Genomic DNA, 22310 nt, shown 5'->3' with positions numbered 1-22310 from the left:
AAATGAAGGATAAGTAGACATTGTTTCGCATCCTATAAACACAATCTACCCTTAAAAAAAACACTCTGCACCATACCTTTAACATGCAAGTAGGACAGCCTATCATAATATTAGGACCAAACGTTTTGATTAGATGAACTTTTTTTTGGTCTCACACTTCCATAGAATATTAAAATACATATGTAAATACATGAGTTCCCCTTTATTTAATAAATGCCATCAGGTTGTGAAGAGATTTTCAACCAGCATAACTAAAATTGTCTCTGAACTGTCAATGACCTATTGCACCCTTAACTATATCATATAATAAAGTACTTAGCTTTATTTTAGAGGCTCAGCATTCTATAGGCTCATATAAGATGAGTTAAACGGGTCTAAAGTGATCCCTGAAAGCAAAAGTGGACCCCGATTTACTGTGCTCTAGAACTGAACCCATTCTTTTGCGTCTTCAGTTCATTAGATAAGAAAACATCATCAGAAAGTGTTTCTAAGAAGACTGAAATTGGGGTCAAAATTTAATCGTTCCAACATTCTGCCTTTGATATAAACCCATCTTTTAATCTATTCACAAAAAAAGTCACGCTTTATTACTAGAAAATCAATTCTGTGCACTTTAATTCTTTTTTAAAACATGAAAGCAAAAGAACTGAACTTCTGGATAAAGCACAAAAGCTATAATAGAGCAGAGAGTGAAGGAAAACAGCGTGTTCCTGTGAGCCGCCGGCTTCATTTGACATTGAGCAGGTACTGAAAGCTCCGTCGGGCTACTTTTCATTCAGAAATGCAGAACCAAATGTGTTCGGCAGGAAAATAGCAGCTATTTGAATGTGAATTGGCATGCTTTGCAAACAAAAAGTGCATCCTGTCAGCTCTGAGTTCACCATGTCCGGGATAATCACTTTTTCAGTTGAGTTGAGTGTGCTGAACTGACTCGCATGAAGTAAAATAAAAACAGAGATGAAATACAGTGTCCTGTCATCTGTGTGTCCACTGACACATCGGCACTGATCTGATTGCTACTGAAAAACACATACTTAATAGTGAGGGTTATACGTCAATAATAGGGCTGTAACGATACACCAAACCCACGATTCGATTCGTATCACGATTTTTGACCCACGATTCGATTCGTATCACGATTTTTTTTTTCGTGTGGGGTGGGGAAAAAAAGATTTTTAAAACTATTTTTTAATAAATAGAATTATATCATTTTTGTTTTCTTTGTAACAAAATACTTTTGAAAAACCAAACCGAACTAAACTCCATTGTGTAGATGGTTCAAGCATGTTAAAAATTCTTTTTCAATCAAGTTCTCTTACATAGAAAAAGTAAATTAAATGGCTACTAGGGATGCTCATTTCGGTTAATTTTGCTAACAGACAACCGCCGCTCATTAATGGGTTATTATAATAACGGTGAACTGGTCAGATTACTATTAATTTTATATTAAACAAATTGACGTGTCTATTTTGTGTCTGACACATTAAATATTGCATTTTAAAATAGGCTACTGATTTATTTTTAAATGCTAGCATATTAATAACAGAACAGAACAACAGAGCATCTTCACGCACCTGCAGTGTTTAGCACAGAAGAGCAGAATAATTTAAATAAAATTAATAAAATAAATAGGACTGCCCTAAATTATTTTCATTTAAATAATTAATTTATATTACAAAACGAAAATACTGACTGATTCTTTTTAACAACCGGCATAGGCTGTTTTTTTTCCAATCATGTTTTTTCTTCCGTCAAATAAAAATCGCAGTCTACCTCAAATTGCCCGCTCCACGGAAAATATGCATTTATTTAATGCCCCGCTGTTATTATTATTATAACAAAAACTTTTACATTTTAATAGAAATCATTATTTTAAAGAATAAGTCCTGATGGTTTCCTCTCTCTCCCTCGCGGTTCAAGTGCGCGTGCTGCATGATGAAAACACAACAACAACGCACGCATATGTAGACTTTTTGTAAACAGTTTTGTTGTTTAAATATGCTATTGCATTAATGTGCATACATGCCTTATAAGCCGAAAACAAGGCGCATCTCACTGCCTTTATGTTGACAAGGAAAAAAGAAGAGAAGAAGCGCGGTCCTCTTATGAAACGACTGAATTAGCTGGGTACCGATTGTGCATAAGTGTTGCTGTCTGTGTTGTTACAATTGTAATATTTAATGCTATTGTTATATTCGAGATTTGTACATTCATACAGCTCTGGATAACTTAAAACAGCGATTAGACCTTCAGAGCGGCATGCATCCTGAAGTAAAGCGAAACGGCTATAAATTTCCAGCAAGATAGAGTGATTATATACAGAGTCATATACCTTTATCTCTAAATAAAGTATAACTATAGAAACTGTGTTCATCTTAACTGAAAGCTTCGTCCTGTTTCCTGGCCTCACGCATCGCGCTGTCAGTCAGCACGTAACGTTAACTCTCAAAGGTTCAAACAGAAAGGAACAGCAAGGTTACAGAAAAGTTTCCTCTGCAGAGGAGTCGGGGCATCTGGTGAACGCCCATCCCTCTCTGCGCAGCCACATTAACAACAATGCTTTGACAGCACTGGCAATGTTTCTGCCGTTGTTTGTTGTCAAGAGGGGTTAAGTTGGTTTTGTTTTTGATATTCCTGACACATTCAGACAGTCCCTTACTAAGAGCTCCGTGCGAGCTCTCCCGGTTAAACGCTAATTGCGAGGGCTTAAACGGAGCAGTGATCGTAATGTTGAGCGGAAAAAAAAGTGTTTCCTCAGGTTCTTCTTCAACTAGCTCAACTTTTGCAGGCACTCGTGACGTTATTGGAAAGGTAGTCACGGGGTGTGTCGCGATTCTCCCTTATCACACCGCGACACAGGATCGTAGATCTGAGTGTCGCGATTTCGATTTTATATCGTGTATCGTTACAGCCCTAGTCAATAACTTGTGCAGCTATCTTTATGGGGACTTCCATAATGATTTTTTTACTGTAGAGACTACTCTATGCCCATATCTCAACCATATCCCTAAACATAACCCTCATAGGAAACAATCTGCATTTTTACATCTTAAAAAAACTTCATTATGCGTGATTTATGAGACGTTTTCATCTTAGGGACCAAAACAAATGAAAAAAATAAATAAATAAAATGTCCCCACAAGGTCTGCATTTACAGGTATTACTATACTTGTGGGGACATTTGGTCCATGTTTGTAAAAAATGCACTCACGCAGGCACACACACCCAAACTAGTTAAACAGGGACTTTTCTTGGCCATCTGCTGATCTAATTATATAGCTTAAACATGTTAATAACAATAAAACAAAGCCTGAAATAAACAAACAAATAAATAAATAAAGTGTAATAATAAATTAATTCATTTTCAGCTTAGTCCTTTTATTAATCCAGGGTCGCCACAGCGGAATGCACCGCCAACTTATCCAGCATGTTTTTACGCAGCTGATGCCCTTCCAGCCGCATACCATGTCTGGGAAAGATCCCCAAACACTCACTTACACTCATACACTACGGACAATTTAGCTTACCCAATTTACCTGTTCCGCATGTCTTTGGACTGTGGTGGAAACCAGAGCTCCCGGAGGAAACCCATGAAAACACAGGGAGAAGATACAAACTCCACACAGAAACGCCAAATGACCCAGCTGAGGCTCGAACCAGCGACCTTCTTGCTGTGTGGCGACAGCACTACCTACTGCGCCACTGTGTCGCCTAAAGTGTAATAATAATAATGTGAGTTAACCATTACAACTATTTTAATGTACAATACAAAATGACGTGCTAAGTTTTTATTGAACAATATTGCATTATTAGTGATGTTTAAAAAAAGTAATAGATGATGGTAAATACATATATAATTATTACATGTATAAAACATATAAAATAATAGAATACGATAATAAATAGACCAAAACATGTGTGATAGGTGAATTAGGCAAGCTAAATTGTCTGTAGTTTATTGTGAATGAATGAGTGAGTGAGTGTGTGTGTGTGTTTCCCAGTGATAGGTTGCAGCTGGAAGGGCATCCGCTGCGTAAAACATATGCTGGATAAGTTGTTGGTTCATTCTACTGTGGCGACCCCAGATTAATAAAAGGACTAAGCCGAAAAGAAAATGAATGAATGAATAATAAAAAGATGACTATTATATTACATAGAAAAATAAATATATTTGAATATTTTATATCTCGCATAACCTAAATATCATAATATTTTATATATGGAATTAAAATGTATACTTTTATACTGTCTGTATTTTTATGGACACAATCTTTTCTCTGTATTGTATACAATAGTAGCAATCAAATGATTTTGTATAATGAATAATAAATAATAATAATTGTGTATTTTATAATAATAATATTACAAATAATAATGATAATAATACAATAATGCAATAATACAATCATTAATAATACAATAATGATGATAATAATATTAATAATAACAATAATGATGATGATGATGATGATATAAAAAATAATAAGCCTAATAATGATATATAATATTGATGAAAATATTATTATTATTATTATTATTATTATTACATTTATATAAAATAATAATTTGCCTATAATAATGTCTAATATTGATGATATTAGTGTTAATATAAATAATAATCTTATTGTTTTTATAATAATAATAATAATAATAATAATAATAATAATTATTATTATTATTATTAGTAGTAGTAGTAGTAGTAGTAGAAGTAATGATGATAATGATGATGATAATAAAAAATAAATAAGAAATAAATAAATAATAATAATAATAATAATAATAATAACAAAATAGAAAATAATGAGCATGGCGCCTATCAAACGTTGAAGTTACTTCAAACAAAAAAGCATTATTGATCTCAAAAGTTTATTTAATTTTTCATCTAAGAAGAGCTCAGCAGAATCAGACGAGTCCCATAAGCAGCTGCTCACAGTTCAGTTAGACAGCTCTCTCGGTGCGAGCAGTCAAGTTTACACTCTTCTCCTCAGTAAAGTAAAGTAGAAGGAAGAGACGGTGTGAAATCCTGCAGCAGAGCGAGGGCTGGGATAATCTCCTGCGAACACTGAGCCGTCTGTGCGGACAAGATGTAACAATTCAAAACGCACACAAAAGGGATTTAATTGAACTCTGCAGAAATCAATAGCTCAGCTTTGGTCCATTTCATTCCATGACAGAAATCAGGACTCTAAGTGAATTTTAACTCGAGGACGGGGAGGAATGGAAAACAGAGGGAACGAGAGAGACAGAAAAAAATGTCTGTGTGTGTGTAGAAGAAAAGAGTTGGGAAAGGAGAGAAAGTGGAAAGTCCTTTAGTGGCAAAGCGAACACTTGAATAGCAGCTAAATGAGTCTCTGTCCACATCATATTCAAAGTATATTATAGTTCACCCAAAATTGAACACTTTGTCTTCATTTACTGAACTTTCACTTGTACCAAACAAGTTTGGGTTCCTTTTCTCTGTTAAGCACAGAAGATTTATTCATTCATTCGTTTTCCTTCGACTTAGCGCCTTTATTCATCAAGGATTACCACAGTGGAATGAACCACCAATTTATCCAGCATATGTTTTACAAAGCGGATGTCCTTGCAGCTGCAACCCAGCACTGGGAAACATCCATACACACTCATTCATACACATACACTATGGCCAATTTAGTTTATTTAACTCAATTTATTCAAACTCCACACAGAAAGGTGCCAAAACCTTCTTGCTTTGAGGTGACAACGCTAACCATTGAGCCATTATGTCCCCCCAGCACAGAAGAAGCTTTAAAATAAAGGTTGGAAACCTGTAACCATTGACTTCCATGCTATTTTATTTTTTTGATTATGGAAGTCAATGGTTACAACATTTTTCAAAAAATCTTCTTTAGTGCTCAAAAGAAAAATAAACGCATAAAGGTTTATGGAACCACTTCAGTAAAATGTGAGTAAAGGTTCATTTTTGAGTGCTCAGGATGCCTTTTTTTCTCAAGCTGAATTATTTGACTTTTTGACATTATTTAAGATGTGATTGAGGTGAATACCACACGCTAGCAGCAAGCGGATCATAAATTTGGCATCAGTTGTGCCATTTAACAGAAATGCACTTCTATTTGTGGATTTATATTGACATTGAGTGTAAGCTTTTCAAGCTACCACTTTAATTTGTGAACCCTGCATTGAAGAGGACATATTAATGAGATGTTAAATAATCTTTGGCGTCCCCAGAATGTATCTGTGAAGTTTTTGCTCAAAATAGCGTGGGTATTTTATTAGAGGTTTTTCTAATAAGTGTTTCTCAACCACGTTCCTGGAGAACCACCAGGTCTGCTCATTTTCTATATCTCCATATTTCTAAATAAATGAATAAATGAATAAATAAATAAAATAATAAAGTAAAAATAAATAAATAAATAAATAAATAAATAAATGAGTGAATGACGAAATGAATGACTAAATAATTTAATAAATAATATAAATAAATACTAAAATAAAAAAATAATACTGAGAAAAATAATGAAAAAAGGTGAAAATCTGCAAATGTGCAATTGCAGTGACTGTTCATAATTTATGAAAAAAAAAGACTGAATGAATAAATAATTAATTAAATTAAAAAATAAAAAACAAACAAACAAACAAACAAACAAACAAATAAATATATAAATAAATAAATAAATAAATAAATAAATAAATAAATAAATAAATAAATAAATAAATAAATAAATAAATAAATAAATAAATAAATAAATAAAGTGTGTGGATGTATTTTAACCATTAACAGGCTGGTTGTTTTTGACACTCTGGACACACACATACTGTATTTCAAACTAATTTGACATATTTAACTACAAGTCAAGGGAAACATTAGTAAAAATTTGCAAAAAAAAATACAAATAAATCAAACAAACATCAAAATAAAAAACAAACGAGGAAACTAAAAGAAACAATTACTCAAAGCAAATGCTAAATTCAGATATTACTCATTAGATAGAAGCATTTTCTTAATACATAAATGTTAAAAGAGATATAGTACTAACTAACTAACCAACTAACCAACTAACTAACTAACTAACTAACTAACTAACTAACTAACTAACTAAATAACTAAATAAACAACTAAAATAAAGAAATAAATATTATGCAGATTACTAAGAACACAAAGTCTGAAACTGTTGCGTAAAAGCAACATATAAAATACAAAGCAACAAAAATGAATCACCACTTCCACTGAGTACTAATGTAATGATTTCTTCAGATATTAGGTATTATTATTTATCAAAGATTTACAGTAACTCAAACCAGTACTAAATAAAATGTGACTGACCATAAAGCACTAAATATGACAACTAATTTAAGGGGAAAATAAACAAATGGCCACACTTTATTTTGATGGTCCGTTTGTTGAATTTAAGTTACATAGCATCTACATGACAACTAATTCTCATTCGATTGTAAGTAGACTGCTAGGTTGGGGTTAGATTTAGGGTTAGTGTAAGTTGACGTACTTAATAAAGTTTTTTATAGTTAGTTAAATGCCTGTTGAAGGAGTAGAATCAGCAGATATTAAGCAGACAGTCTACTTATACTCAAATGTATCATTAAAAAAGTGTTTCCAAACAAACAAGTTTATATCCCAGGATGTGTGTGAATGAGCTGGTTTTCCACTCACGTGTTGGACTTGTGAGGCAGCAACCGGTCGTCCAGGTCGAGCAGAGCCGACGTGTGCTGGATCAGACGGCTGCTGTAATGAGCTGAGTTCCTCCTGAGAGTGAGCAGACTCTGGCTGAACTTCAGGCCCATCTCCTCTAGCTCCTGCGTGCCCGTCTGCAGACCCTGATACACACCCAAAAAACACAACACAAAAAAGGCCCTTCATGAGCCCTCTGCGTTTGAAATGTGAACATTTGTTTAAGTAATTACAGCCTCTTCACCCTGTGTGTATCACTCCGCCCTCAGCGGGTGCCAAGCGGAGGACTTAACGTATTATTGTTCGATAAATACTGCTACTGTTGGATCACAAATCTACGTTTTGAGACTTTCTAGGCGAAAATGTTGTTGTTTAGATAAGCTGGTCAAGTAAATGTGTTTTATATTGGGCTAATCCATTAATAAATAATCCCGACAACTATTTTATCGCAGTTTTTTTTAAATATTATTTTAAAATTCCATTGCTTGCTTGCTCTGAACGCACACATATAGACAAAAAAAATCAAAGAATAGGTCAGGGTATACAGATGTGGTACTGAGAAAACACGTTTCTTCACGCAAAGTGCTGCAATTTGTCCTGCGCAGTCACATGCAGTTCCCCTTCGGGGGGAACTTCAGCACTATAAGTGGATTTGATTGTAAAATCCACGCATTGGGAGGTTCGGTTCAGAAGCTACTCGTCTGAAAGAGTATTGAACGGGCCAACTAAGAATGAATTGGCAGCGCAAGCCTGCGCAGGTGAGCGGCATAAGCAATCAACTGAGTATATAAGCTCACCTGGCGCCAGCAGACGCTATCCCTTTTCGCTTCAGAGACTTTCTGATCGAGTCGATGAGGGTTCCTCCTGCTGTGACCAGCGATTCTGAGCGAACGAGAGCATTCTCCCGGTCCAGAGTGTGTACACGCAGTGGCAGACGGTCGAGCTGGGTTTCTCCCTTGCCTGGCGTTCTTTGGGTCCGGTCCTCCAGAGCGGTGCGTATAAAGTTGCAAACTTCACAGAAAGAGCAACACAGTCGTGCAGCACGTCCTTATCAGGACGGCGCTCCGACTGTGCGTTTCTGGATGCGGTGGTTTCCTGTCCTCGGATGATGGGCGCGGGCACTGCGTTGCATGTCTGGGGGTCCAGCATGTTAATGCGCTGCTCGCGGGCAGTTCATGTCGTCATTGCGATGCCATGACTGTTGCGCAAGATCGCGGTTAGCCTTTGCAAAAGGGCGAACCACCCCAGTTGTCCCCTGCTCTGCAGCGGGCACTCGGGCAGATCTGAGGGTTTCAGCGAGAGATAATCCGTCGTCCACGGGCCCGCGGACCTCCCGCTCCTCTAAGCGCTCCATCCAAGCTTCGGGCGGGGGAAGCGATCCGTCTAACAGATGGTAGCCCTTACGCCCGATGACACCGGAGACCAGATGTCCACCGCGGCATCGGAGGGTGGGCTTTCATTGTCCGATGATGATCCAGACCCGCTCGCCCCCTTCGGGCTGGTGAGCGCTGTCACTACGGATCCTGAAACGGACATGTTAGCCGTGCTTTCCCGGGCTGCTTCGGCCATGGGTTGGAGATGGTTTATCCCTCAGCTCCGCGGCCGGACCGACTAGAGGGGCGTTCCCTTCTTCCCGGAGGTGCACAGTAGGCTCACGCGGTCTTGTAAAGCACTTTTTTCTGCTCGTGCTGCGTGTTCCTCCACCCTAACCACTCTTGACGGTGAAACAGCCAGGGGGTATGTGGCGATTCCTCAGGTTGAGTGCGCGATGGCGGTAAATCCGCGCGGCGCCTCTTCTTGGCGGGGTCCGCCTCGTCTCCCATCCAAAGCCTGTAAGTTATCTACCTCCCTCGGAGCTAGAGCTTACACAGCTGCGGGCCAGGCTGCTTCCGCCTTGCATGCGATAGCCACCTACCAGCGCTACCAAGCGCAGGCGCTGGCCGAGCTGCACGAGGGTGGGTCCAACCCAGGCTTACGAGCTTCGCACTGCCGCCGACTTAGCTCTTCGGACTACTGAGTCCGCTGCGTGTGCGTTGGGGAGGACGATGTCCACATTAGTGGTCCAGGAGCGCCACCCCTGGCTGATATGCGCAAAGTCGACAAAGTCCGCTTTCTTGACTTCCCCATATCCCCAGCCAGGTTCGGCGACACTGTCTGTGAATTCACCCAGGAATTCAAGACGGTGAGAGAGCAGTTGGTGGGTGATGTCTTATCGGCGGTCCGTAGCCCGCTCCGCCCGCCGTGCCATTCATACCTGCTCCTCGCCGAAGGCGCCCGCCTACGAGAGCTGCTCCGCCCCCGCACACGTCTCCGGCGAAGCGAGCGCGTCGGGCACCTCGGAAGCAGGCAGCCCCCCTGCCCAGAACGCCGCTAAGTCCGGCAACGGACCGCGAAGCGCCCCTGGGACAGGCCATCTGGAGAAGAGGGAACTTGCTCTTTCCCCGCTGGAGGGCGGGGCCCCATTTCCAACGGCACTTTTTACTGCCATGAAAACATTATGAAAGGGCACTTTTCACTTCCCCAGATGTGACAGCCCAAAATCTGCCAGTCTGGGACGCTATGCTTTCTAGCTTGCAGATTCGGTGCGTTTCGCCAGTGGCTCACGAGCGCTGGGAGGACGGTCTCCTTTCTCCCACCCCTCGAGCCTCCCCTCCGGAGCTCGGGTTTGGAGTGAGAGCAAATATCTCACCTCCAGCTTTTCCGTGGGACCCGCGAGCTTCCCGGATCAGCACACCCACTCCGCGCTGCCCCACTGCTGGTACGTCAGCGATTGTAGCGATGAGTCCATTAGCGAGAGCTCTGCCTGCCTGGTTAGCGCGGGCCAGCTCTTCGCGGTGGCTCATACGCACAATCAGACTCGGCTATGCGATTCAGTTCGCGAAACGGCCCCCCAAGTCACGGGTGTGTATTCACCAGGGTCAGCCCTCTGTCCGCCCCTGTCTTGCGAGAGGAGATTGCTGTCCTCCTGGCGAAGGATGCAATCGAGCCGCTCCCTCCAGCCGAGATGGAGAGCGGGTTTTACAGCCCACGCTTCATCGTGCCCAAAAAGAGCGGTGGGTCACGGCCAATCCTAGATCTGCGCGTTTTGAACCGCTGCCTGCACAAGCTGCCGTTCAGAATGCTCACGCAGAAGTGCATCCTCCGGTGCGTTCGTCCTCTGGGTTGGTCTGCAGCATTAGACCTGATGGACGCGTATTTCCATGTCTCCACTCTTCCTCGCCACCGACAGTTTCTGCGGTTTGCGTTTGAAGGTCGAGCTTGGCAATACAAAGCCCTCCCCTTCGGGCTCTCTCTGTCTCCGCGGGTCCTCACCAAGCCCGCGGAGGGTGCCTCAGCGCCCCTTCGGCTCGCGGGCATCTGCATACTCAATTTCTTTACGACTGGCTGAATTTTGCCCTCTCTTTGATTATGCACAGAGTTGATTATGCACAGAGACAAAGTGCTCTGGCACTTCCACCTGTGGGGGTTTCAGGTCAACCGAGAAAAGAGCAAACTCGCCCCCATGCAGAGGATCTCTTCTCTCGGGCTGGAGCTGGACTCGGTCACCATGGCAGCGCGCCTCTCCGGAGAGCGCGCTCAGCTGATGCTGTACTGTCTGAGAGAGCTCGACAGTAAAATAGTGGTCCCACTGAAACTATTTCAGAGGCTCCTGGGGCATATGGCATCCGCAGCCGCTTCATGCCGCTCGGATTATTCTATATGAGACCACTTCAGCACTGGCTTCACGATCGAGTCCCCAGACGCGCATGGCACGCGCGCGCACACCGAGTCTCTGTTACTGCGCTGTGTCGCCGCGCCCTCAGCCCTTGGAGCGACCCCTCGTTCCTACAGGCCTGGGTGTCTCTAGAACAGGCGTCCAGTCTTGTTGTCGTTTCAGCAGACGCTTCCAACACGGGCTGGGGGGCTGTGCGTTGCGGGCATGCGGCTGCGGACCTGTGGAAAGGTACCCAGTTGCATTGGCATATCGCCTGGAGCTGTTGGCAGTGTTCCTCGCTCTCCACCGTTTTTTTCCGGTGTTGGAGCGGCAACACGTGCTGGTCAGGACGGACAGTACGGCGGCGGTGGCGTATATCAGCCGTATAGGGGGTATGCGCTCTCGCCGCATGTCTCAGCTCGCCCGCCGTCTGCTCCTCTGGAGTCATCCGCGGCTGAAATCGCTGCACGCCATTCATATTCAGGCAAGCTCAACCGTGCAGCCGATGCGCTCTCACGGCAGCCTTGCGTCCTGGAGAATGGAGACTCCACCCCGAGTCTGTTCAGCTGATATGGGCGCGATTCGGGGAAGCCCAGATCGATCTGTTGCTTCCCCCGAGATCGCTCATTGCCAGTTGTTCTTTCCCTGACCGAGTGCTCTCGGCACGGATGCACTGGCTTACAGCTGGCCTCGGGGCACGCGCAATACGCGTTTCCCCCAGTGAGCCTGCTCGCGCAGTTACTGTGCAAGGTCAGGGAGGACGAGGAACAGTTTGCTGGTTGCGCCCCTCTGGCTCAACCGGACCTGGATGTCAGAGCTCTCCCTCGCGATAGCCCTCCCCTGGCAGTCCCTTCGAGAGAGCACCTACTCTCTCAGGGACAGGGCACCACCTGGCACCCTCGCCGATCTTTGAAGAGATTTTTAGACGCGAGGAAGACTTAGGTAACCTCCGATTGCGGTGGCTAATACCGTCACTCGGGCTAGAGCCCCCTCCCCGAGCGCGCCTATGCCCTGACGTGAAGTCTATTCACTGAATGGTGTGTCTCTCGCTGAGAAGACCCCCGTAATTTGCCAGATCAGCGTTGTGCTTTCTTTACGCCGAGAGAAGTTGGAGAGCAGGCTGTCGCCCTCCACACTCAAGGTTACGTGGCTGCCATCTCCGCTCTCATAACGCGGTGGCTGGCAGCACCGTGGGAACGCATAACCTCATCATCCGGTTCCTCAGGGGCGTTAAGCGAATTAATCCACCCCGCCCCCTCTCATGCCCTCTTAGGATCTCGCCCTCGCTACACAAGCCGCGTCAGATCCCTTCGATCCTCGACTCAGTATATTTCTGTCCCTGAAGACAGCTCTGCTGGTCGCGTTGATATCGATTAGAGGGTCGAGGACCCGGAGGCATTTTTCGGTCAGTGACTCGTGCCTGTAATTGGGCTGGCTTCTCTCACGTTCTGAGACCCCGCCCACGATATGTGCCCAAGGTTCCTACCACTCCGTTTTAATACGAGGTAGTGAGCCTGCAAGCGCTGCCCTCGGAGGAGGCAGACCCAGCCCTTCTTTATTGTCCAGTTCGCGTTTTGCGTATTATCCGGACCGCACTCAGAGTTTAGATCATCTGAGCAGCTCTTCGTCTGTTATAGCGGTCGGCAGCAGGGAAGTGCCGTACCGAAATAAGTTCCCACTAGATTGTGGATGCCTTTCTTTCACTATCAGAGCCGAGATGAGCCGCGTCCCCCGAGAGCGCGTGCGCACTCCACTCGGAGCTTCGCATCCTCTCGAGCGCGCGCACGCGGCGCCCCTCTAACAGACATCTGTAGAGCTGCGGGCTGGGTGACACCCAACACATTTGCAAGGTTTTACAATCTGCGAGTGGAGCCGGTTTCCTCAAGGGTATTAGGTAACCCTTGGTGATTGAGGAAACAATTCGGTAGGGTGTTGAAACACGCTTGCTGCGCCATTTTCCCTAACACGGAGATACGTGCGCCTTTTTATCTGTCAGTAAAGTTCCCCGTCAGGTGAGCCCTGCAGATTCCTCCGTGGCCCCCAGCACTGACTCAGCGGAGGAGTCACTTGCTGGCCCACTACGTTGTAGGTCTGCCCGCTGGTCAGCCCGCGTTTTGGGTAAAGGTGCCTGCTATGCGTGGTCCCCACTAGGCGATCCCATATGCTTATTCAGCCACGGTTAAGTCCCCCCCCCCTGGGCGGACCCGTGTCTTCCCTCCCCGCTAACCACTCTTTTGCTATGCGTACTCCCCCTTTTTAGGGCTAGTCCATATGTAAATTCTGCCATCTATCCCCCCTTGGGTAACGGATGGCCTCCGCAGCGTCCTCCCTATCGGGATTGCACGCTTCCCAACGTACTGTCGTATTTTCCTAGAATTATCTAGATGCTCACGACTTCCCAAAAAATATATATAAATCCGTAAAACTTCTGTTGAAGTAGGATAAATTAGGGCCAGGGACACGTTGGAGGACCGCGCCCCCCATGATGTGGGTGCGTCACGCTTGCTTGACTATCTCCTCATCGGGGGTGTTGGTAAGGTGCAGTCATTATGGCGCTTTCAATGGGCTCCCAATGCGTGGATTTTACAATCAAATCCACTTATAGTGCTGAAGTTTCCCCCGAAGGGGAACGTTCGAGGTTACTAAAGTAACCCTTCGTTCCCCGAGGAGGGGAACGGAAGCACTATACTCCGTCGCCATAATGACTGTCCCTTAGCTGTTGAAAGTCTCTTCAGCTTAAAAAGGATAGCGTCTGCTGGCGCCAGGTGAGCTTATATACTCAGTTGATTGCTTATGCCGCTCACCTGCGCAGGCTTGCGCTGCCAATTCATTCTTAATTGGCCCGTTCAATACTCTTTCAGACGAGTAGCTTCTGAACCGAACCTCCCAATGCGTGGATTTTACAATCAAATCCACTTATAGTGCTTCCGTTCCCCTCCTCGGGGAACGAAGGGTTACTTTAGTAACCTCGAACGTTCTGCAGCAACAAAGGCCGCCTTTTATTAAAAAAAAAAACATTTTGGTGCTTTACACAATAACCACCAGGTGGTGTAACTGCTTTTCCCTTGACTTTTAGTTGTCCAGTTTTTCACATTTAAAAGGTGTGTTTGTGCATGAAATGAGCTTTTAGATGCATGCATTAGGTTGTGAGAGAGCGGGCAAAAGAGCACTCGATTCAGCTTGGTCGATGCCTTAAGCGGCTGGGTTTCTTTATTTATTTTGGAGATAATGAATACATATTTGAATTCAAATATGAATACAACAGAAAGACAAAAAACATTACAAATTACGTGTACACTTTTGTAGGCTCAACACAGCTATTTATGGGTTACGTTTAATGTCAAAAGATTATTCTGGAACAACAAGTGAACATCAGTGCCTATATGAAAGAATATGCCTGGTAAATTCCCATATTGAAGCTCTATAATTTCGGAACCTTAAAGATTTTACTTAAAGCACGCACATTGACCTGTCTTATTCTGCCATCTTGTGGCTCATATAGAAATTAACACAATGATGTGGAAATGACAACTTAATTATGTCATTATAACGAGATAATTATGTCGTTTTTACAAGAAAAAGTTGTCGTTTTAATGAGAAAAAAATCTCTTTATAACTAGAAAAGGTGTCATTATAACAAGAAAATATCTCATCATAACAAGAAAAGATCTCGTTATAACGAGAAAAGATGTTGTTTTTTACGAGAAAAGATCCCGTTATAACGACAGCTGATTGGGAAAAAAATATGTGTGTGGCAGAAATGCGTTACCGTAAAATCGCATGTCATTAAATTAACTTTCCCAATCCCAGTCCTAACGAACCACCTTTCTGCAGATTTCATACGCTTTTCTTATCACTGTACAATACTGTATGTCGTATTCAATGTGGTGCTGTGGTGTCTTCCATTGCTAAGCAATCATCAGCCATGCAGTTCAATGAACCATTTTATAAATACATGTTCATGACTATAGTTCACAGATATCTCCTTCTTACTGGCAGTCTCAATATTTCTCAGTGTTTTGTAGCATTGAGTCAGAGCCAGACAGAATCTGCACACCAACTCTCCTCTCATATAATTCACTGTTCCAGAAACGACCATTAATGGAAATCCAGACACAAACAATATCTTCTGTCACTAGTAAACAAACACAGCGCAAGCACTGAAACAGTCATGTATCCCTACGCACACACAAACACACAACCCTGCTTCAGTGAGCTGTACATTACCATATATAAAACTCACTGTATAGGATTCCAGAATAAGACTTAATGTAAATGTATACTGTATAACAAAAACTATGTATATAAAAAATTATATTATATTACATTAAATTACATTATATAAAATTATATTATTATTATTATTATTATTGTTGTTGTTGTTGTTATTATTATTATTAATAATATTAATAATAATAATAATAATAATAATGATAAAAATAATAATAATAATATCACAATATATTTTTTAATATTTATATATATATATATATATATATATATATATATATATATATATATATATATATATATATATATATATATATATATATATATATATATATATATATTCTAATTCATATGTTGTAAATTTATGAAACATCTGCATGTTTCATAAAATTATATTATATTATATTATATTATATTATATTATATTATATTATATTATATTATATTATATTATATTATATTATATTATCACTGCAGGCCTCCTTTGATTTCTTTTTCTTTTTTTTATAATTTCCAAATGATGTTTAACAGAACAAGGACCTTTTTACAATATGTCTTATAATTTTTTTTTTTCTTCTGGAGAAAGTCTTATTTGTTTTAATTCGGCTAGAATAAAAGCTAATTAACCTAGTTAAGCCTTTAAATGTCACACAGCTGTATAGAAGTGTATATAAATATTAAATAAATTTAAATATCTATAAAATATTACTTACTTTTATATATAAAATTATATATGATAAAATATTATTTACTTTTGTAACTTTTTTTTTTTGAAAAACAACACTTTTAAGATGTCAGACATGAGTTTGTTCTTTTTCACTTAGATCTTAAAATTGATCAAAAGAAAGCTGAAAGATACATCTTTTATCGACAATATTCAGTCATTTCAAAGATGAACACTAGAAGATCCTCCAAGCACTCATCACATCTGTTCTTTCCATATAGTATCGATTCCTGCCTCAAATGAAGTCTTTAACCTCGCCTGTTTCAGCCATCAGTTTTCTGTCAGATTATGCCGTTCATAACATAATGACGGCAGATTATTTAGCCAAGAAGCAGCTGCACCTGCTCGCTGGAGCGTGTTATTAGCATGTGAACGCTGCGCGATTCCCTTGAGGAACAGATCCAGTCAATCCTACAAGCAGCGCGGTTTCCATTACACAACATTCATTATGAGCCGTTGCAGCACTGCAAGGTCACGAATTTACAAACGAGACACCCAAATTCAGTCGTTCATGTGGGATGTACTTAAAAAGTGAAGTTTATTGATAAATATGGATTTTTATAAAAAAATTTGACTTTTGTTTAATGTAATCCGATTACTTTTGATATAACATAAAGAAATTTAGAATGTAAAATCATAATATCTAACAAATACATGATAAATTGCTCCATAATTCACAAAACTGACATAATTTTGGATTTAAACATCACTTTATAATAATTTTTTTAAATATTGAAATGAAAATAAAACTATTAAAAAAATGGGTAAATTTTATTTTTTCGTATACACACTGAAGTTTATTTTGACTAAACACAGATATTGTGGTAAAATATCTTACTTCAATGTAATCAGATTACATTTGGATTACTTTTAATCTAACCTAAAGTATTTTACAGTGTAAAATTGTAATATCCAACAAAATTATGAGTAACTGCTCAGTAAATTGCATAATTTACATCATTTCGAATTTAAATGTCACTTATTCAAATTTTGTCAAAAATAAAATGAAAATAAAAATATCAAAGAAATAGGTAAATTTTGATGCTGTATACAAACTGAAGTTTATTACTGACCACAGATATTGTGATGCAAAATTAGCAGTTTACGTCAATAGAATCTGATTACTTTTGGATTTCTTTTAATCTAACGTAAAGTCATTTAGAATGTAAAATCATAATACCTAACAAAATTATGATTAATTTCTCCATAAATTGCATAACTGACATGAGTTTGGATTTAAGCATTACTTTATGATAATTTTGTAAATATTGAAATGAAAATACAAATGTAAAAAAGTGGGTCAATTTTGATCAGTCAATTTTTGAAGTTTAATACTAAACACAAATATTGTGAAGAAAAATTATCAGTTTACTTCAATGTAATCAGATTACTTTTTGATTACTTTTGATCTAACGTAAAGTAATTTGGAATGTAAAATCATAATATCTAACACAATTATGATGAATTCTGCTCTATAAAAATCATAACAGGCATCATCTTGGATTTAAACATCATTTTAAAATGAAATAAAAAAAAATAAAATAAATATATATATATATATATATATATATATATATATATATATATATATATATATATATATATATATATATATATATATAAAATATATATAATATATATCATAAACTAAAAATATAAAGAAAATGTGTCAATTTTAATAGTGTTTGATGTATGTAAAAACTGAAGTTTATTATGACAAAAAATTTTGAGATGCCAAATTTGCAGTTTACTTCAATGTAATCAGATTACTTTTGGATTACTTTTGATCTAACCTAAAGTATTTTAGAATGTAAAATTGCCATTTCTGTTATGAGCATTCTGTCATGTCAAAACAAAATTTTGATAAATTGCTCCATAAATCGCATCATTTCTGATGTAAACACAATAACAAATTTATTTTAAAAAACACTGAAAAAAGAAAGAAAAGAAAAATAGAAAGTACTTTTTGTCAGAATTTCTGTGAAGGAACTCATTTGAAAACTGATGAAAAGCTAATAATTAAAAGCTAATAAATAGTTAAATATCAGATTAATAAGTGTTCACTTTAGTTTATCAGGAGACACCAAAGTAGAAAAAAATGACAATTTAAACACACAGAATAAAATAACTATATAAATAAACACACAATTAAACAAAAAAACAAACAAAATATATATTAATTAAATAAATAAATGTATGAATAAACAAACAAACAAACAAATGAATAAATCCCTTAGTAAAAAGGATAAAGTGATTGATTTATCTTGCTTTGCCTCTCAATTTTTGTAGAAAAACCCGCGTTTACGATTATTATAAAAGGCAGTGTACTTTATTTATGTCTAAGTACTTGACTTTTTGAAATATAATTTGTTAATGTTTTTACAGACTGCACACACTATGGTAAAATAAAATTAATTAAATAAAAAGTATAATAATAACAATATAAATCCACACGTCATTAAAACAAGATGTAGTGCAATATAAATTTCAATAAAATAAAATTTATATTTTAAAATAAAATATAATAATAAAATAAAATAAAATAAAATAAAACTGATGACGGCGAGCTATTCAGTATGAGTGTGGTGGTGTGTTTGGGCCTCGCTCTTCAATAATTTACAGCCAAAGCGGGGCTTGCATGTGTTGAATGCATATAGAGCTGAAAATCAATTCTCGGCATGTTTGCATCGAGGAGTCACACTGATCATCTGAGCTGACGAACGGCCCTTTCACTTCTGCTCAATATAATCCCTCATGTCATAATACCAGTGCAAACTCAAGCCCTTTGCTGTGACTGCATGGAGATCACCACTAATAGAGCACTGAAAAGCAACCACGAACCTGTTGTTTTGTATCATGTTGTGAAGTTATAATAGATAGCTCCATTCAGTTTATGTCTGACATTTGTATTCTGACATTTACTGTATAATTCTGAAAGCACATGAAACTGCATGCTCTGTTTACTTGCACAAATTTTACCCCAATATCCCACCGTTGTTTTTTTTTTTTGGATGGGTCATAAAATTTAAATCATTGTAAAATCTCAAAATTAAAGTCATTTTGTTTTAAAATAAATAATTATTTATTATTTTAATTAATATTTAATGTCCATAATAATAATAATAATAACTATTATTATTATTATTATCATTCATTAATTTTCTTGTCCACAGCAGAATGAACCACCAACTTATCCAGCAAGTTTTCATGCAGCGGGTGCCCTTCCAGCCGCAACCTGAGGCGACAGCACTACCTACTGCCTCTCTCTATTATTATTATTATTATTATTATTATTATGATTATTATTATTGATTATTATTCTGATTATTATTTATTATTATTATTATTATTATATTTAACTAACATTTTTGACAATTCACCAAAGAAATAATTATAAGATATCATATGCTCACAAAATATATAATGTTCAACTTGGAAAAAAAACAGAATAGTTTGGGGAAATATTTTTTTATAGACCTATTAAAATAAAAACATTCAGACTTAAAGAATAAAATAATATAATATAATAAAGTTAAAATGGAAGAAAATAAACAAAAATAAAATTAAATAATATTATATTAAATTAAAATAAAATTAGAGAAAATAAATAAATAAAATTATATATATATATATATATATATATGTGTGTGTGTGTGTGTGTGTGTGTGTGTGTGTGTGTTAAAATAAAAGAAAAATTAAATAAATAAAATAAAATAAATAAATATCAAAATAAAACATTTTACACCATTTTTTAAATAAAAAAACAAAACAAATAAAAATACAATATATACAAATGGAACAAAAATACAAAAAATATAAATACATTTTATAACTTTTTCAAACAACAAAAATGAAATAAAACAAATAAAAAATAAAATACAACTGAATTAAATTAACTACAAACACTAACAATTATGAACACTCTATTAATTTAAGTATAGAGTGCAAATTATCCAATCTAAATCACTTTAAGCATCAATCGTAGCATTTCTAAATAACTAGAAAAGTGGAAAAACACTAAAAAAAATTATTCAAAGATTATTCCCTGGATTTACATTTTTTTAAGTTAAGTGGTTGTAAACATTTTTTTTGGGCTGACTTTAAACAAACAAATTAAGTTAAACAACAATTTTTTTGTTTAGTTTAAATTCAACAACTATATATTGTTTGCAACAATTTTGCTGAATTTTTTTTTTCTTTTTTTGTTCAGTAAAACATACAAACAATAGAAAAAACCCACAAGCATCTCTCCTTCACTTGTGGAGCAGTGTTTGGGTCTGCGGGGACGAATGGCTTGTTTATTAGAGTGACAGTTTTTCTCCTTGATAAGGCCAGAGTTGTGGAGAGCCAAGCAGACAGCAGGACGACTGCCAAAACCACACACATCCACAGCAGAAATCATGGCCTTTCAGAGCTCAATTAGCCCTCCTGATCGCTCTTATTAACTCAAGCTAATCTCAGTCACAAACGGCCTGATCATCATGGCACTGCGCCACTCAATACACCGCTATCAGCTGGAGGAAAGGCCCACGCCACTGCTGCAAACGCAAGCTTTTCCCTCCATTTTGGAGGATTGCAGTGGAATGGATAAAAGTATATCGATAGAAATGTGAAAATTACATGTTTTGGATAATTTATAGTAAATTACTATAGAAAAGTATTAAAATGATTATATAAACAGGCTTATGTGTCATATTTACAATAAATAAATAAATAAATAAATAAACAAATAAACAAATAATAAAAAATAAATAAAGTTACTGATATTATTTATAAATGAATATTAATTAATGAAGAACACAATATTTATAAAACACAATACCTAGAAAACAAACAAATACATATGATTGTGTATTACATATTATGTATTCCATGCTCTATAAATAGTGTAATAAATTCATACAAAAACCAAACAGTTAAAATAAAATATATATATATATATATATATATATATATATATATATATATATATATATATATATATATATATATATATATATATATATATATATATATATATATATATATATATCACAACAATATTATAAACAGATAAATAATTCCCATGAAAAATGTGAAAAAAGCTTTTTTTAGTTTTTTTTATAATCTTTACAAAAAACAATTATATTGGTCTAAGCAATAAAAAATAATAATAAAAACATCAATAATAATAATAATAAAATAATAATAATAATCATAATAATAACAATGATAATAATATTAATAATATTAATAATAATAATAATAATAAATTAATAGAATTACAACTCATAATAATAATAATAGGCGAAGCAGTGGCGCAGTAGGTAGTGCTGTCGCCTCACAGCAAGAAGGTCGCTGGGTTGCAGGTTCAAACCTCGTTTAGCGTTTCTGTGTGGAGATTGCATGTTCTCCCTGCGTTCGTGTGGGTTTCCTCCGGGTGTTCCGGTTCCCCCCGAAGTCCAAAATGGTGAATTGGGTAGGCTAAATTGTCTGTAGTGTATGATTGTGTATGTGTATGTTTGTGTGTGTGGATGTTTCACAGACAAGGGATTAATAAAGATTTATAAAGGGACTAAGCCGACAAGAAATTAAATGAATTAATGAATAATAATAATAATAATAGTAGTAATAAATTAATAAAAATAACAAATAATAACAATAAATTAATAAAATAACCAATGATAATAAATATTAATATTAATAATAATAACAATAATACATTAATAAAATAACTAATAATAATAAATATTAATAATAATACAAATAATAACAATATTAAATTAATAAAATAACTAACAATAATAACAACATTTATAATAATAATAATAATAATAATAATAATAATAATAATAATAATAATAATAATAAATTACTACTAATAAATTACTACTAATAACTACTACAGTGTGTTTGAATTATATTTCTAATACTTCTATTATAACTAATCTGTTATGGTAAATCTTGTTGCTATTGTAATACAACTAACAAAGCAATTGACTCAAAACTGTATC

At 37.4% G+C, this 22310-nt stretch overlaps 1 protein-coding gene across 28 annotated transcripts in view; it reads right to left on the bottom strand.

Moving 5' to 3' along the window:
• Nucleotides 1-22310, bottom strand: part of agbl1 (AGBL carboxypeptidase 1) — a 395384-nt gene that overhangs the window by 23394 nt on the left and 349680 nt on the right. For 18 of the 28 annotated variants that reach the window (XM_087311870.1, XM_087311857.1, XM_087311865.1 and 15 more), the window contains one exon: nt 7652-7815. In XM_087311870.1, coding sequence (XP_087167996.1) covers nt 7652-7815 — 164 coding nt within the window. Of the gene's footprint in view, nt 1-4848; nt 5072-7651; nt 7816-22310 lie in introns of those variants that run through there. The other 10 variants (XM_087311864.1, XM_087311875.1, XM_087311874.1 and 7 more) reach the window with 1 other exon arrangement.

The sequence above is a fragment of the Danio rerio genome, chromosome 25 (assembly GCF_052040795.2).
Source record: "Danio rerio strain M-AB ecotype USA chromosome 25, GRCz13ab, whole genome shotgun sequence".
In the NCBI taxonomy this organism is placed as follows: domain Eukaryota; kingdom Metazoa; phylum Chordata; class Actinopteri; order Cypriniformes; family Danionidae; genus Danio; species Danio rerio.
This window is presented reverse-complemented; position numbering and strand designations above follow the sequence as displayed.